This window comes from Malurus melanocephalus, unplaced genomic scaffold (genome assembly GCF_030028575.1).
Source record: "Malurus melanocephalus ecotype Western Australia unplaced genomic scaffold, MMel_1.1 scaffold_228, whole genome shotgun sequence".
NCBI classification, from domain to species: Eukaryota; Metazoa; Chordata; class Aves; order Passeriformes; family Maluridae; genus Malurus; species Malurus melanocephalus.
The window spans coordinates 153,436-171,568 of record NW_026623460.1 but is presented as its reverse complement, the minus strand read 5'-3'; the positions used below and the strand labels follow the sequence as shown (position 1 = coordinate 171,568).

At 41.6% G+C, this 18,133-nt stretch overlaps 1 protein-coding gene across 4 annotated transcripts in view; it reads right to left on the bottom strand.

The window, feature by feature from the left end:
- PALM2AKAP2 (PALM2 and AKAP2 fusion) overlaps window positions 1–18,133 on the bottom strand; it is a 252,737-nt gene that overhangs the window by 187,056 nt on the left and 47,548 nt on the right. For all 4 annotated transcript variants that reach the window (XM_057374544.1, XM_057374546.1, XM_057374547.1 and 1 more), the window contains one exon: window positions 3,736–3,866. In XM_057374544.1, the coding sequence (XP_057230527.1) occupies window positions 3,736–3,866 (131 nt within the window). The remainder of the gene's footprint in view (window positions 1–3,735; window positions 3,867–18,133) is intronic.

Sequence of the window (18,133 nt, the reverse complement as noted above, 5' to 3'; positions counted from 1 at the left end):
GTCTGTTTTCTGCCTCAGAAAAGAGAAATGTCTGTTTTCCTCTAACACTGACCCAGGACCTGTACAAGAACATAACAAAACAAAATACTTWAAAATTTCTTTATGTCTAAGAACACTTTGTGTAAAGAGATATCCTACATCCATGTGTGGCTTCACTCTGACATTGATACAATGCTGCCACCAATCTACCAGCCAGGTTTCAAACATTAAACAATGTYATCCCACTATGGGTAGACATCCAGTCCACTGAAGACTCAATGAATGTTGAATAGGGGGTTCAGTATTCTTGTTAAGTCCATTGGACCAACCACTTTTTTAAAAGAAATGCAAGAGACAAAGGATTTTTACATGGGGTATCTTGTCTTATTCTGAAGATCGAAGTCAGGTAAGCAGGAGTKCTGGAAATCCAGGATGAAAATGAATTCAGCTCTTTTAACTCCTTGATTTTCACTTTGCATTCTTGGTTACAAAGGTTCTAAACACATTAAACTAATCCCAGCTGTCAAATCACTGTTCTGCCTGTAATCCACAGTTACTCCATCCATATGCCTGCATCATGTCYTCATCTTGCACTCCCTGATTTTTAACTTATATGCACATCATGTATTTCTATGTCCTCCTGATGATAACTATCAGCATAATAACAGCATTAAATTATTTGTTTGGCATTATTTGTTCTGCTTTACTCCTGCTTCTGCTTCACTTTTTCTGATGCCGATATTTTTCCATTGCTTGACATGAAGTACACAAAAATGCTGAGTAATGCAGGCATTCTTTTTCAAAATGCTTTTGCAGACAAGGCAGTTCATTAAATCATTACACTTACTCATGTCTAAGTTGAGTCATATGGATATATCCTTGCAAGCTGATGTATATGATTTCCTGTATCATGATAAAGTAACACAGAAGTCTAATAAATAAGAAGCAGACTGTACACATGCAATTTTACTGCCTCAGTTGAAATTAAACACTTCCCACACAAAAGAGAAACTGGTTACACTGGCTTAAGAATAAACATTAGAAGCATGATTACACCTTGCAAAATATATGATTTTAGTGAGAAGTCAACTCAACTAGAGTGAGCAACACCCAACCAAAACATTTCTGTAACAAGAAAGGCCTTTAATACAACCTACAAATACAGCGCTAGCGCTACTGGCTCTCCARAGTATTGGTCTTTTCTGGACAGCACACATCCTCTGAGCCCACCAGCTACATGAGCCCACCTGCACGAGCCCACATCCTCATTTAGAAATGTCAGTCTGCCCTCAAACACTTTCCCCTCCAGTTTTCTATTCTAAGTGCCACAGTTCACTCATCTTGTCAGACCCACTCTTTGCAGCTGGCCTGCAAATAATGATGGATACTTCTTTTGTACCACAGCTCTTCAAGTAGCAAAAGCAGAGGTGTGAGAAAGGAATCYTTTTGAGTGCTTCATTGTGTGTAGAAGAAATGGGGCTCTCTGTCATGATGATGGGGTGCTCTGCTGCAAGAGGAAGGGGAAGAATGCCTTTCCACCTTTTTAAGAGTAGGATCATGGGCACTGACTGCCAAGCAGGCACTGGACATCGCCCCTCACATATAAGCTTCACTCCAACCCTAGAGGATATAGATTTTATAATATATATTTTTATATATATGTTTTCCAGTATGTGTGTCACAAGTCTTTTTCACAGACATATTGATAGTGCAGCTGCTCTCTGCTTACACATWCGATGCAGTGTGACACTAATGAATATGCAAGATCCATGGCACTGTGGTTTTACGGTCCTGTGGAGTCAGCCCTAGGGCTGATCTTGAAGTGTTCATTTTCTATGCTCCTGGTGAAACAGCTTAGTCTGTCCTTTGTCAGCTGTGCTTAGAAGGTTTGGGCTTTTTCACAGGGTTCCCCTAGACAGTGCATAGTGGACTCCCAAAGGGCCACTGATCCCCTGCACGCACAAACAGATGAGTGATCCCCCTGTAATCCTGCCCTCTGATTCTCTCCTGGGAATGCAGAGGGAAAATGYAGTGCACAGGCAGCAAGAAAAATGCTTTCAGGATGAGTCCATTTTACTTCACTCCTCAGGATAATGTGCTTGACATCTTCTCTCTTCTTCCTCCTTCTACTGCCCTTTACCTTGTCAGCCTATGGGCTCTGGATGTCTCACATTGTCATGGATGTAAATTGTAATTAGACCAATGGCCTCAACCTCTGCTGTCTGATCTCTACAGTTCAAATGTAATATTTTCTCATTTCAATTAAAATACTTCTTTTACTGTCTTTGGAATTCCCTTAGAAAGACAACAGGGAAGTTAAGTGTATCAGTGAGGCTGTCACACAAGTGTCACTTCAACTCAGGAGCAAGCAGGTGACCTGTYATTTAACAGACAGGTGGCCACAGACAAAGAAAACTCGTTACTTTCAAATATTCAAACACTTGATTTCATGGCTGAAGTTAAGGAAGGAAAAAAGCAAACAATTTTACACAGTCCTTCATCCTACACTTTGAACTAATTAAGCAAAGAGGTTCACTGCTTTCAGTGGTGATGCACATATAGCTGAAATTAGCCACTCTCTGATGTGTTTTGCTGGATGTGGTGAGAGCACTTAGCACCTTACAGCACTCAGCACTAGATGAAATCTGTATTATAGCTCATATTTCTGAAGCACAGATCATGTGTTCTTTCAATATACAGTATTAATTTACCAAGTAAAACATCAGGTATCATACGAAATCCAGAAAAAGTTTTCTTGCCTTATGTTACCACAATTTAATTAACATGTTTCAATTAACATGGATCACAGGACAAGGATCAGCAGCATGAGATGAGTCTTACATTCATGCTGATCTACAACTTTCACATAGTAGCCATTTAGCATAGTCCAAGCTTAGGGTAAATCTGCTTGTGTGCATCCCCAAAGAAATATTCTCATTGACTTCTCCAAGAAATTTCACAAGAAACCTGCCATAAGGCAAATTGAGTCCAGCCGATGCTAGGTTAATACCTCAACCCTCGGACTACTGGTCCTATTCCCTTTCTTTTGTGTTGTAGCCTCAGCTGACATATTTGTAAAAGTTTTGTTGGCTCCTTTTACCAGCTTTTGCCAGCTGAAAAAACTCTAATTTTACATAGCCTAAATGGTAATAASCTCTGGAAATTGCCCTGTGAGTATTAAAAGCACTTTCCTTACGAGCTTTAGAGCACTCTKTAACAAAACAAAGGCAAACACAAAAAACAAGACAAATGTCAACTCAAACTGCGATGGGAAACTGATAAAAGGACGTAACTCTAACACCACCTTGCTTTAGGATGCAGTAGGTATTTGATCTGCTGGTGGCATCTGGTGTTGCATTTCAAAAAGTTATTTGCACCAGTGAAGTGAGCACAAAAGGATGCTCTTTGATCTCATTTTGGCTGTAGGAGGTGTAAAGGAATGGAGAATCTCTTGAGCATTGATCAAGTCATACACATGCATCTGAAGGGAAACTTGGCCCTCTTTTTAGCCACCTCATGAAAGAAATCCATAAAAGTCCATTAAACACAAAGACAACACAATGACTCTATCTTGTACAACACAGAAACGGAGGAGACAAATGCTGGGCGTGTTTGGCTCTATGTGTGACAGCCTTTCACACTCSTGCCTGGGCAGCTGCCATCAGCTGCTGCCAGAGATGGCACCTGGGCAAGGAAAGTCTCCATCCCTAATGGCAGTGACTGCTCTCAGGCAAAGCTAAAGGAAGCTGTCCCTACCTGTGTATGTTTTCTTCCAGCTTTTTCACCTTCAGCTCATCCTCTTCTGACTGCTTCCTTCTGGCTTCTTCCTCTTCTGCAGAGCCAGCAGGAATTCCCTGTAGCAGCCATTTTTCCCGAAGAGCTTTTGACTGTAAGGTAAAAAAATCCCATATCTTAGGTACAGACTGAACAAAACCATCTGAMGATTGAGAAGAAGCTGGTTTTGCTTCTGAATTTTAGATTGTCCCCACTGAGTTTCTGCTTACTGCTTCAGACTGTTGGTAATAGCCAAGCAATCAGATGTTTATCCAGATGTCATGTCTTCCACATTGAGGAGTGCCAGTTTTACACTGTACAGTTTCTTTACCATCAATGCCTTAATATGAAGTTATTTTTAGATCTTAATGAAACCAAAAGTTTAAATTTAGCAAATTAGCAAGTCCTACAAGATCTGACATTTTTGAACCCAAGTGTGGATTTCTTGTGAATGATGAGGCATGTACTGGAAGGACTAAAGTCATAAACYATTTAAAGCTGCAAAAATGAAAATTCAGTGTGGTCTAAACTGTAATGTTTTTCATGGAGTATAACATCAGCMTGCTATTAAATCAATCTAAGATGTTAATTTTTATTTATACAGCAGATGTGTTTCCATATATTTACAGACAGACAGACAGACACATGTATATGAAAACAAAAACACACACATCATCTCCTGGGCATACACAAATTGGAGCAAATGAACACAAGTCTTCCAGAAGCTGTGGATAACCCATGACACAACAACACTCTTGCAAAAATCAYATCCTTCACCTCATCCATATCCTTCACCCAACAGAATTATTCTGGGATTTTTGTTGTGCTTGCTACATTGAAAATGTGGCTACAACCTCACCGGATCCCCATTTAGTACAGCTGCAGCTTATCCAGGATGGATAAACTTTCGCCAGTGGATGAAAGTCATACTTTACAGAGCATACCTGCCTGTGTTTCTTGTCTGGCCCAAATTCTGACAGGGGAAGGCAGCAGAGAGGATCAGGAAGATCAGGAGCTCAAAGCTAAGCAGGACTTTGCCCCGCAGCAAGGAGGAAATTGAGCTGGTGGGRAAAATGTCCAGCCAGGGAAACAACCCTTGTATTGCAATCTTTCCCTTACATTGGCCCATAAAAGGAAGCCTTGGTTTTGAATTTGCAAAGTGATTGGCAATGCTAGTTCAAGGAACCAGCTCCTCTCTTGCAAAGAGGAGTTAATCAGGGAATCATCAGTTCAAGGAAACTGGATTTCAGAGGCAGCCCAAACACGCTGTGTGTGTGTCTTTTCAATGCCATGCTTGCTGCTGGAATGGAACCTGACTTGTGCAAACTATGTATAAAGGGAAAAAACATTTACCACCAAAAGCAGGCTTCAAACCATGCCCAAAATAGAAACATTTTGACATGACAGACAAGGCTTTCTTGCTAGCTTTTGAGTGTGTATATATATAGAGAGAGATAGTATCTATGCACCAACTATTTTTGTCACTCCATGACCCATTTGATGACAGGCAATCAGATTTTACTGAGGCAGCAGACAGAAAGCAACACAAAATGCATAAGCAAATTATAAATCACTCAAGCTTTCCCTGACTTTAACTGTGCTGTGCATGAGAGGACATCTAGGCAGATTTACCATGATTTCTGTGTGAATTAGGACTTCTGCATTACAGACAAAATTTCGTGCTCTTGTACCATACAGTCGCATTCAACAGTTGGACCCACTGATGCTGGTAACATACCTCATCTGGCTGAATTCAGCTTTGCTCATGGCCTCTGAGGGGTTAGCTGACAAAACGTTATGAGTGGCTATCTCCAGCCAAAGTTTGGGCAGTTTGCTACCCTTTTTCCTGGCACTATTATCTATTAGTGCTCCCTGTTACATTTCTTGTRCTGGTAGTGAGATTTTTGTGTTCAACTGAGCTAATTACTGGTCAGAATTTTCATCACCTCATTCAGACCCACTGTGCTATTTAAATTCCTATCAGCAGAGAACTCTCACATCATCACATTCACGAAGAAACAAAGTGAGACAGTCAAAGGTGGATTTACAGGTCTTGAGGGGCTAAATATTTAACAACCTGTGCTTTGGCCTTCAACATCTCACTAGCACAGCTCAGTGGGTACCTGCTGGATTAGATTCAGTGCAAAGCTAGTGAAGGCTGACAGCTCTTTAGCAAATTGCTGCCTTTTCTTTGAAATGTGGACCAGCTGCATGAGGAACTCTGTTGCTGCATGTATCATATTCAGCTGTGCTCTTGAATCYGAAATCCTGAGTGACACTCAGTTGGAAAAAAATCCCAGAGTWTCTAAAGACCAGACTCTAAAGAAGAAGACAGCCTTCTCTGCTCTAAACCTGTTTTAGATATGGCTCCAGCAAAAGCAAATAAATAAAGTTTTTGGCAAAGTGCTGCTTGGACAGCACTGGCATTGAAGACTTTACGTTAACAGTCAGTCCCGCTCCAGGAGGATGGATAAAACCCAGGCTTTTTTCAATGTGTTTCTACAGAGTCTCCATGCTGATGCAAATATAGGGAGAAGCCAGTCCCTCCAGCACAACTGCTGTACATCAAAAATAGTGTACAGCAGGAAAGTAAGGTATTTTGTACAGCCTCTGTTTTGGTCTTTGTTTATATGAAACACTTTGGCTACAAAATCACATGGTTTCTTTCTCCCAGAAGCCTTTTTTTTTTTTTTTTTTTTTTTTTAATAACCTATTAATAGCATGAATTTGAAACTGGAAAGCATCAATGGGATTTTTTAAAAGACATATTTAAAGACAAGAATGCTATGATCTACTAAAAGTCTTCCCTCTTGGGTGAAGTGTCAGCATATTTTATCTAAAATAGGAAAACCGGAAGCTTTGATGTTTCTGGCTCTCCTTTTTAAGATGAAAATTAAGGCATTTCCTAAATACTATGCTGAGGAATTCAGACAAGAAGATCGAGAAATGGAAACATTTATAAAAGCATTTCTTAAACTGCAGAGAGTCTCCTTGCCAAGCTGCTGAGAACATGTGTATTTATACACTCACTGCAGATGCACCAGGCTAACAGGCAGGAATACACCAGGGGACGATGGTCAAACATCTCGCTGTGCAGGAAGCATTTTCTACTCTGCCACACAACTTGTGCAGTGGGCAGGGGTGGAAGAGTCTCTCACTGCTTTGARCAAACATTTCCCAAGGAGGCATTTTCATCAGGAACACGTAGGGAAGGCCTTGGCACACAAGGTGAGACCAAGGACGGGTAGGGAGGTGGYGGCAGAGCTGCACTGGGGCCTGGGCAAACCTGGATATGACACAGTCTGGTGAGGCAGCCCACATCAAGGCAACCCAGACAGATGCAAACCAGAGCCAGATGTAGATGGGAAACAAAAGAGATGCTGCCATTTGTTCTCCATTGCTATAAAATTTAGGTTATCCTTAAAAAAAAAATCTTGTGCATTCTTACCAGGAAGAATAGGAGGTGTTTCTCAAATRTGCTAAGAGAAGGCTTGCATGAGGATAGAACCCAAAAATACCCACCTGTATGAGTTATCCCTGCTCAACAATATGTGCATTTGCTTAACAGCCTGTTATTAAAATGGCCACAAGCTAGTAYTTCAGCATTGCTTCTCCTTCACAGTCTGCTATGAGCTTTAACCCTCCACTGCACTGTAGAGCTTCTTTATGCATAAAAGATGTGCTGCATGATTAGATCTTGTCAGAATGATAGAGGGCTCTGAGAGTGGCCAGATACACTACTGTAAAAATGCAGATATTTGTACAACTCATTGCCATACTGGAATATGTGAATATTGTGAATACAGTGAATATGCTGCACTTTCAGAAGGAACCACGTCACTGACCGAGCAACAGCTATGCTATGTACTCTTTGGTACASGTATTCCCTGATTAACTGCAAGAGAACAATTTACTCACATCTAAATCCTCCAGCCAAAGGTAGTTCATGCCATTAAAAGGGCTCTCTGTTAGTGAAGTGGAACAGGCAGTGGGCTTGTGATCCTCTGGGCTGCCACTGCTGTCTCAGACATTTGGTTTGTCTGCCCAGAATTGAGAACTGGGATTGAGGAAATAACTGGGAGCTTCACTTTGCTTAATTTGTTCGAACATGGAAAGCAGAGTGACTTCTGCACCATGGCAAAAAAAGAAGAAATCAGGTCACAATTATGTGACCAGACCATAGTGAGGACAGAAATGAGTTAACAAATGTTGGACAGGACAGAAAGAAATTGTGCCAAATGTCTGAAYGCAGCAGACACAATGATGGCCATAAAAGTGGCACACAGCAGTCTCATGTGCTATTTATTTTAGTTTCATGCTTCAGGACAGTGAAGCCTGACAGCTTTAAATTGTTTACATTTGGTGCRAGCAAGGAAATAATTCATAATTTCTTACATGCACACAGAACAATTAATGCTGTATGTGCAAAGAAAACCTCTACTTTTAGTGCTGCATTTTGCTTTAACGCAACATCAAAAGTTAAAGCATCAGAGGACRTTTTATTACAGCAAGTAAAACTTTTTAGCACCCTTTTCATGAATCATTATGCTTATTCCATGCCACCTCTGCACTCCCTGCTTTGTGAAAGTTGATTAATTCTAACCATCAGTCTTACTGATTTTGAAACAACTTCCATAAACTTTGTTCATAAGAATAACATTTCCAGTCTCACATASAGGGTGATAGTGTCTTAACCTGAGGCCCAGATTCATTTGCCAGATGTATCATGATTTTTTATGACAATATAAAAGCCCTAGTCCTTGCTGTGCTGCTACCTTTTGAGGTAGTCCTTTAAACAAGCTTTGTGTGTTCTTTGTATTTGCAAATGCTTAGGGGCAATCATTATTATCTCTCCTTGAAAGCAGCACTTGCTGAAGTGGAGCACTCCTCTTTCTCCTGAGTTCAAGGAAGATTATAACCCTGAGGAGAAATAAAAAGGCAAAAGTTGACCCAAGACAGCCTCCTGCAGTAAAATGTGGCTGCTCTTAAGAAACACTTCTGGATGTGGACTGTTCCAGGAAATTATGGKCTTCTATGCCCTAGAAAACAGCCACTAATGATCCCTGGTGTAATTCCACTGAAATCAGTAGGGCTACACCAAAGGCACTTCTACTGACATCTTYGCAAAATTGAAGTTTTGCCAAAAGTCTTTGCATTTTGGGGCTTGAAGACCATGAGACATTAACAACTTAGAGTTACAGGTATTTATAAATAAGAAATTACTTTCTCCCTCTATCCATTCAGTACTGGTGCCTTGGAAAAACATGAACACAAAAGGTTGGTTGTCCAAGTTCTCAAATCCACATATAACCAACCCATGGCCTACTGAAAGAGTTCCATGAATATCTTCTTTCACCTGTTACTGTGAGTCAGATGCTCTCCCAAACACTCCCATTAGGATGCCAGCATAGCTGGCTGCGTCTCAGATTTGCTCTCTACATTTCAGAAAGTTCTCTTGGTCCGAAAAGGGTGATGTTTTCAGGCAGATCTGGAGMTCTGGAGGCAGCAGTGATTCTGAGTAAAGAATCAGCTACCTGGAGCCCCCCTGCCACTCAGTGGATCAGCTACAAGGGGGAAAGCCTCCMASAGCAGCRAAGCCTATTCTCCTCTGTGCATGCAAGCATCTTCCTGGGTTGACAAAGCAGAGTTTGTAAGGGACACAAGTGCAAGAATGACCACTGTCAACATTCCTACAGGATTCCTCCTTTGTCCTGCCCACCCTCACCCGTAGCCTCTCCAAACACTGAATTTCCTGCTGTCATATTCTCGTGCAGCTTCCCCAGCCATCCACCTGGCTCTGACCCAGCTAGCACAGGCTACCCAGCATGTCTGGGTCTGGCCTGCTGATGCTCTTGCCAGCCTCAGTAAAGAGGTTACTGGGACACGTACCGAGATTATAGAAAGACTTGTTTCTTTGCCAGCAGGCCTTCCCTGATCTCTGAAAAAACAGGATAAAAAGATTATTCACGTGGCTGTAGTGTGAGCGGGCATGTTAATGTTAGATGACCTTAACCATTTGTGAATAAATATGGAAATGCAGAGAGAGGCTGTAGACATAAGCYGTGTGACAGGTAGGTCCATCTAGAAATAAGCAGCTTCTTGAAACGTGTTCCTGACTGATGCTGTAGTATTTAATTTTCCATTAGGCGAATTAAGCAGTCCGACTCTGCTCAGACTGATGCAGAGTCTCCCTATGTGGGTTTTTTTTTTGTTTTGCAGAACAAAGGAGAGGTGTGGTCCTCAGCAAACATGAGAGATTCTACTCTGCTCTGCTGCAAGATAGATGTGTCCTTGTATGGTATGACCGTCCCAGGAACAGGACAAACAGACATTTCCAGCATGTGTGATCTGGTTTTATATAGCAGCAAAACTTTCTGTTGCTTTTCCAGTTGTCTAAGACACTTGTTTTAGCCCAAGGAGCACGTCTGAATGATAGATGGATATGATTCAAGCATTGCCCAGATTAGGGAATTAAGCCAGGCTGAAAAACTTGAAACTTGATTGTAGTCTTTACATTGTCAGAGCTTCATATGTATGATTCAACAAAAAAAATATCCTAGCTGGTGAAGYTTAGCCAGCTCAAGAGCAAACAGCATGTTTATAAAGAAGATTAAATATTATCCTGTAGAGCTGCCAAGTTTGTTGTTGCCATTCTTTGTTCAGGAAACGAACAAAACATTTCTTAGAAATATCTTAAGGAAGTGACGTCTTAATTTTTTTTTAAGGAGGTTACATTTAGTCCAAGARTTTTCCAATAGTTTGGTAATGGGTATTCATGACACAAAATATTWAAACACATTATTTTTTCCCATCGTGTTTAGATCTGTCTGCTGCAATTGACAACCTTTTGTGATCAGGCATTGGAGACTGATGGCATAACCTCTTCCTAAGTTTCCTCTCAGCCATACAGGAATGGGTAATTTGCCTGAGTTTTTTCTTTTCATAAAATCCTTACTGCAGTGGACAACTGAGGCCAGGATCTTTAAGAAAGCCTGCTCACCAAAGGGAATGGTGCCGTCAAAAAGCCTGTCTCCTCTTTCCCTACAGCTCCTGGAGTAAGAGAGTTTTCCTAAAGCATCAGAGAGCTGTGGGTATCAGGGGGGTACATGTGGGGAGATAAGCAAATAAATAATAAAAGAAGCATGTAAATAAGTAAATAAAAAGAGACAATAGACACTGTTATAAGCCCCACCTGGAATCATGGCAGCCAAAACCATGCAGAGATTATCTTTCCTCCTTGTTTGCTTGCTGTAGCAGGTACATCTGACCTCTCCTCAGCTGCTCTGAGTGCTTACACAGCCACTGCTTTTTCTCAAAGCACATATTCAGCACAGCCACAGGGCAGACWGGAGCACATTAAACAGTGCAACATGACTGCAGAAAAGGGTGAAGGAAGACTGAGACAGCTGGCATGGTTTGTGCTCACTTGGGGAAGGGCTGCGTTTCAGCTTGGTGGCCCCATGACAAGGCAAGGGGCTGTGACAGCAGGGCTTCAGGGTAAGCCACGTGAAACCCGAGCCCCAGATGCACTGAGAAGGTGTGTCTGTGACAAGGGACCTGAGGGATAGGTACCATGACAGCTAGAGATGGCTTCTTCATTAAGGTCTCATGCTTTGTYTGTTTAAAAACCTCACAGGAACAGAAAATGCAGCCATACAGATGGGAAGCCCAATTAGGAATGGTTTTTTTTTTGAGAAAAATAGCACCTATCACTTTCTGTCCTCAGAGCATGCTTCCCATTTGTTATCAAGATCACCAGGATAATTATTCTGAGTGCATTGCTTCTAGATTGTTCAGGTCCCATTAATTTAACTTTGTAAATCAAGTACAGAGTTGTTTCCAGAAAAGACTGAACTAAAACCCAAGCTCTTCCATCTGCAAGGAAACCCACCACAGCAAGAGACATTGCCAAGGCTCCAMAAGAGCAGACACAAAGTTTGTGTCTCTCTCATTCAGATCCCTCATCAGCTACAGAACCCTGTCCTGCACAAACTCCTTGCATTGCAAGGGATCACAGATAGGGCCCAATGCAAGGTAAGTGTTTCCAACAATCATTAAAGACCTGAGATGACACTGGGATGAAACACAATCAACAGTAAGGCAACAGTTAAGTGAAGCACAGGTTCTTTCTGACGTGTATTTTCTAAGCATCCAGGCTACCAGAAAGTTCTTTAAGTCACAGCAAGACACCTCTTCTGGAGAGCTGTGTTTTATGCTGGAGACGTATTTTTCAGCATTTCTCTTTAGGAAGCCAGTTTAAAATTTCAGACTTTTTCACTGCAGGATGATATATGATGGCTCTGTTCAACTATTTAATATTTCACTTGTGGCARGGTTAAGCACCATAATGAGATTAAACCATAAACAAGTGCCAGTGGTGCTGCAAAGGTAAGGGAGGGATGAGGGGACCGGGTGCCCCAGCAGGCACACACATTCAGGAGCACAGCTTGAAAAATGGGATGCTACAATGAGGTTCCACATGGCACAACCTGGGAGCAAGTYTCCTCAGTGCAGGGCAGGGGATTCTGTCCTGGTCAAGAGTCCAAACATATTGGGATGAAGATGAGCATGGTCAAACCCGCTCCTGTTGGCAGGAGCACAAGGAAATCTCCAGGGTCCCCGCACACAAATATTACTTTTTAACTCCATGAGAACATCTCTGATTCCCAGGGAATTACGGAGCTAGAATAAAAAATAGTTGCAAGCTARCTGAAGTTTCTGGACTTCATGTGGCTGGACTAAAATGACTGAATCAGATCCCCTCTTAAAGACAGACACATGGAAAGAGTGACCACTATGTTACCTCCTGGCACCAGAAATTTAGGCATGCTTTGGTTTTCCCTATGAATACTTACTTCATGTTTGCAAAGGAAGTAAAGCGTAGTTGTGAAAGAAGTAAAAATTATTTAAAATATATATATATTTTTAGTAATTAACAATCTGAGATTCTTTCTTTTCCAGTCTTAAAAGTTCTTATATTCCTTGATTTTAAAAGCTGGATTCAGATGATGTGAATTGGGCTTTGACCATTTTTCAGGCCATCAGGAGAGGCAGAGGAACCAGAGGGCTGTAAATGTCTTTGAGCTACACTGAATGAGTCTGGCTGAAGCAAAGCACTCCAAGGACCTTCTTCTTGTTTCTGCTTGAAACCTGACCGCTGATTTTGGGGCATTTTCAGGAAGTCCTGCCTGTATGGTATGTTTACTGACATGATCATCCCAGGATAACTGCCCTGGTGCAAAGCACACCTCAAACATAACAATTTTTCCTGAATAAAAGCTCAACTCTTAGAGGGATCACATCAGAACAATTACAGCTGTGTTTCRATGATATGCAGGCAGAAAAGAAACAGGATTGAAAGGACTAAAGCTCTCATCTCTCTGTGGTAGTCAATTTGTAGCTGGCCTGGATAAAGGATCYAATTATTACTAAGAGATTTTAACCGGGGATAGTTACTTTGTTTTCTGATTGCTTGGAAAGAAAAACATGTAAGGATTTTTGAAGCGCTTCCTTTCGAAATGCTCCTTCTCAGAAAAGCTATACAAGGTTTCATCCTCAGTAAACAATTTTGCTTTCAAAAGCAAATTTGCAATTGCAAAACAATTTGCAAAATGGAAATTTCTATCTGAATTAGTTTTTGACCTCTTCATACCCCAAAGCTGCTGATGAGGTTTTCTACAGAGAGTTAAAACTCACATTTACAAGCCCTGTTCTTCCTGGGGCACTTGACAACCCCACTATCTTATGGAGGGAAAACAGCAGGGCAAAAGCAATCCAGGAGGTTCCTGRAATGCATTGATAACTTCCTTCTTCAAGTGAYAGAGGAGCCAAGGAGGGGATGTACTGTGAGGAACCTTGTGCTCACCAGCAAGGAGGGGCTGGGAGGGAATGTGAAGCTCAAAAGCAGCCTCAACTGCAAGGACCACAAAACGAAGTTTGAGATCCTCAGGGCAGCAAGGGAAGTGCACGGGAAGCTCACTAGCCTGGACTTCAGGAGAGAGGACTTTGGCCTCCTCARGGATCTGCTTCAGAGAGAATCATGGCATAAAACCCTGGAGGGAAGAGGGGCCCAAGAAAACTGGTTGGTATTCAAGAATCACCTCCTCCAAGCTCAGGAGAGACTGTCCCAACAAAGAGGAAACCAGACAAATATACCAGGAGCCCCATGTGGATGAATAGGGATCTCCTGGAGGACAGTTCTCCTGCAGGAACACAAACATGAGAAGAAAGCCTACATTGGATGAAAACAAGGACAAGTGGCCTGTAAGGAATACAAAGGGATTGTTCAAGCAGCCAGTGATCAGGTCAGGAAAGCTAAAGTCCTGATGAGCTAAAATACAGACACATCCAAGGCAACAAAAAGCCTCTTCTATAGATATGCTGGTGATAAAAGAAACCAATTTCATGATAGTGAAAGTGTTCAATCTCTCCAGAAGAAAAAAGGAGACCTGGTTACCAGGGACGTGGAGAAGGCTGAGGTACTCAATGATGTCTTTGCCTCAGCCTTCACCAGCAAGTGCTCCAGCCACACCGCCTGAGATGCACACGGCAAAGGCAGGGACTGGGAGAATGTCGAAACGCCCACTGCAGCAGAACATCAGGTTCGAGACCATCTGAGGAACCTGAAGGTGCCCAAGATCTGATGGGACAACTGGCGGAGCAGGGGCTAAGTCGTTATTCACTTTATTTGAGAAGTTACAGCAGACTRGTGAAGTTCCCAGTGACTGGAAAAGYGGGAACATATYCCCAGCTTTTAAAAAAGATTAAAAGGAAGACTGTGCCATGACAGGGCCATCAGTTCCATCCACCTGAGTGCCTGGCAAGACCATGGAGCAGGATCCTCCTGGAAAGTATGGTAAGCCACATGAAAAACAAGGAGATGGCTGGTGACAGCCAACATGGCTTCACTAAGGGCAAATCATGCCTGGCAGACATGGAAGCCTTCTATGGTGGAGCCATAAGGTATTGGTGGATAAAGGATGTCATCAACAGATGTCACCTTCCTGGGCTTGTGAAGGCATTTAACACTGCTCTACATGCCACCCTTATCTCTAAACTGAGCTTTGGAAAATACTGTACCAACCCTGTAGGGAACGGAGACTGTRTGAACACCATCAAATATTTTTTTATCTTTGGCTAGTTGCCATTTGGTTTAAGGATTAATTTACTTGAAAATTATAACRGGATTCACTCTGCAGAAATAACAAGATTCCTTCATTTGTAAAAGTTATCTCTGTTTTTCCACAGTGTTGTACATACATCGAGAGAGAGAGACATATCTATTTATATTTTCTGTCAGCAATTATTTTAAGAATAGATTAAATTGAGGACAGCAATATAACTGGAACTATAAAATTAAAATGTATTTATAGACGAGATAGTTTCAGCTAAAACCATACCCTAACAAAATCTCTATAACAACATAAAAAGGCTTTCCTTTCCTTCAGAGTAAAGATGTAATTATGTTACAGACTGTGCTCATGAACTGCAGTCTTTARGAAACAGATGTTAAAAGAAATAGGTGCCTAATATTTATACCACTCTGGAACTGAAATAACTGTAGAAAATGGATTTATTGTAATTGTARTAGTTAAAGTAACAGCAGGGAAGTAATTTTTCATTCAATTATAAGGTTTTGTTCTGTTTATTTTATTACCATCGGCCACCAAATAGAGCTACAGTAAACARTTACAGAAATTCTATTCAACTAACTACAGTGGCAGACAGATTTTGGAAGAAATACTGCTACCCTGGAGTTTATTTGAAAAAATAAACATCTCTGTTAAAATAGGCCAGCCCAACTSCTGGGTAGCTGAACAAGTTGTTAAAACAAGTTGGTGCTTGTAGGCTGTATCTCCAGTTCAACAAATCAACCAAAAAATATTTTATTCTTTCTCCAGAAACCAAATATTGCTGATGGATACTGTGTCAAGTGTGTTTGGTGCCGGGTGAACTTTGCTCACTTCTTTGATTTCAAACTACAGAAGCTGGTAACACCTCCAGTTGCCACGGACAAGGCAAACCCCAATCGTAGGCATAGGGCCAAGAAACTGCTGAGCCATGAAGATTAAACTCTATCTGTTGTCAAAGAACAAAACAAAACTGACCTTGTGTTACACAGAAGAAGAAGGAYTATTTTCATATTAAGGACTGGAGTAGGTGTGAGGTTAGGGGAGCTGTTGTAAATTGCCCCATTAGTGCAAAAGAACATGCTCAATCTCAAAAAACTGGGGCTTCAAAGCATCTTTACACCTTCTCCAACACCAAAGGCCTTTCCAATGAAGCATCTGATTGTAATGCAGATAAACACACCTCCTGTCTTCAACAGAGAGCCCCAATGCCCCCAAGGTAAAACACAGACTGCACCCACTGATGTCCTCACTCTGCAGTGATTCACAGAAGAAACTGACAGCAACAAGGGAATTCAGCTTTTAGAGTCTGTACTACTCTAGASTCTCTCCTACTCCAGATTTTCATATTAGAAGGGTTTCACTTGACTAACTCTGAATCTCACACAGACCATGAATAGCTGAGCCACACTTTTGTTCTGATCGTCTCAGCACCAGCCTCACTCTCAGGAGCCTTTGTAAAATGTGTTGCCAAAGCCTTGTTTACATTCAGCACTGACTTTTACCAGGTCTAGTGTTTGGGTGGCTCTTCCTAAAGCAGTGGGGCAGCACCCGCTGYGGCCTTATTTTCAGCCAGATACATAAAAAGAGAAAAATGAATGAACTGGTAGTAAAGTAATTTTGTCAGGGGTGTAATTGGCATCAGGAACTTGAAAACCGTAGGTAATCCAGCATAAACATTTCCAATAAACTACTTCTATTAGATATTTTTCCAACAAGAATAAAATTTTCTGAAATTAACAGAAACCCTGTAGCCTCCAGAACCTTTATTAGGTACCAAACATGCTATTTTACACAGCGCATTTTAAAAAGAAAATTACTCTGACACTGCACAAAAATGAAGCAAGCCCATTGAATACTGGCATGAATGTCTTTGTGTGAATTCAAGCTGTTATGCTTGTGGGATCAACCCAGATACTGCAGACACAGGATTAACCCAGATTTTATTTTCAAAGGTTTCTTCACAGCAGATTTTAATGAACGCTGATATGAAATCCTTACACTCTATATGGACATCAACAGCCTCACAGCATTCTGAGTAAATGCAGGGGCTTCCCAGGAAAGCCTGCTTTTTTAACCTGTATTTATGCCTTGTACAGAATTAGATGAAATCCACATAATTCAGGAAATGAATCATGTTCTTCTCAGCAATCTGAGGGAAAATAGATGCATTTATTTTGGTCTGGCATGTCAGACTGGGGAACCATATCAGACTGCATTCACTTGGAGCCCCTCACTTGGAGAGGCTCAGGACAAGCAGGGTTGGGAGGGCACTGGGGAGGTGGGAGGGGGATAYACAGCTTTGCAAATGAGTGAATCAGCCTAGCAGGGTAAATACAATTTTGGTCAGCACTCCACTAAGCAACCAGAACACTGAACAATGCATGAAAAGAAAATGCAGTTTTCTTCATCTGTCTCCAAAGAAAACTAGAAACGCTACCAGACAGTGCCTCTATCTTCTCTTTAAAAAAAAAAAAATTAATTTTAGAAAGGTTCTAGCAGCAATGAGGATGAACTCTGCAATCCCAATTAGACCTCTGCTATCACCTCATTCAAGTCTCCCAGCAGACAGCTGCTTGGTGGTACAGGCAGCTCCTGGAGCAGCAGTCACCATGACCACTCCTGCAAAAGCTGCACAGTCTTCCYCTGGTGACAATGATGGCACTGCATGAAGAGGAAGGGAAGATCCTATCAAATCCTAATGCTCATCCTCACACCCCGCAAGCATTACAGACCTTAAGTCTGTCTGTGCTTTTGGCTGAAAAAACTGCCATTTTAAATGCCTCTGCYATTAAATTTCTGTGCCCTGATCTCCTGTTAGCTTCCCGTATCATTACTGCACTTGTTCCCGCTTCTGGGATAGAAAAAAAAAAAAAGGGAAACAGCTATTTTTCATGTGTGTCACTGAAAAAAAATCCATGCAGCAAAACTGAACCTCCACTAGTGGCAATCAGCAGAGCAGGGCTGAAGTCAATGCCAATCTATATCAGCTGAGGGGCTGCTCCCACTGCACCACCTTGAGGGGTTTTACTTTTCCTACAGATGATGATAAAATACATTTTAGCAACAGCAATATCAATGTAAAACAGATGAAGCAGAAAATTGACAGTGCTGTCTTTCCAAAAGGCTCTGTCTAAAGAATTTCACAAAGAATTATAATGCAGTTAGCTTGGAAACAGTTAACATGATAAAAGAACTCATCAGCTTGGTGGCAAGAAGGAAGAAAGCAAGCATCAGGAAGGTACTGGAAC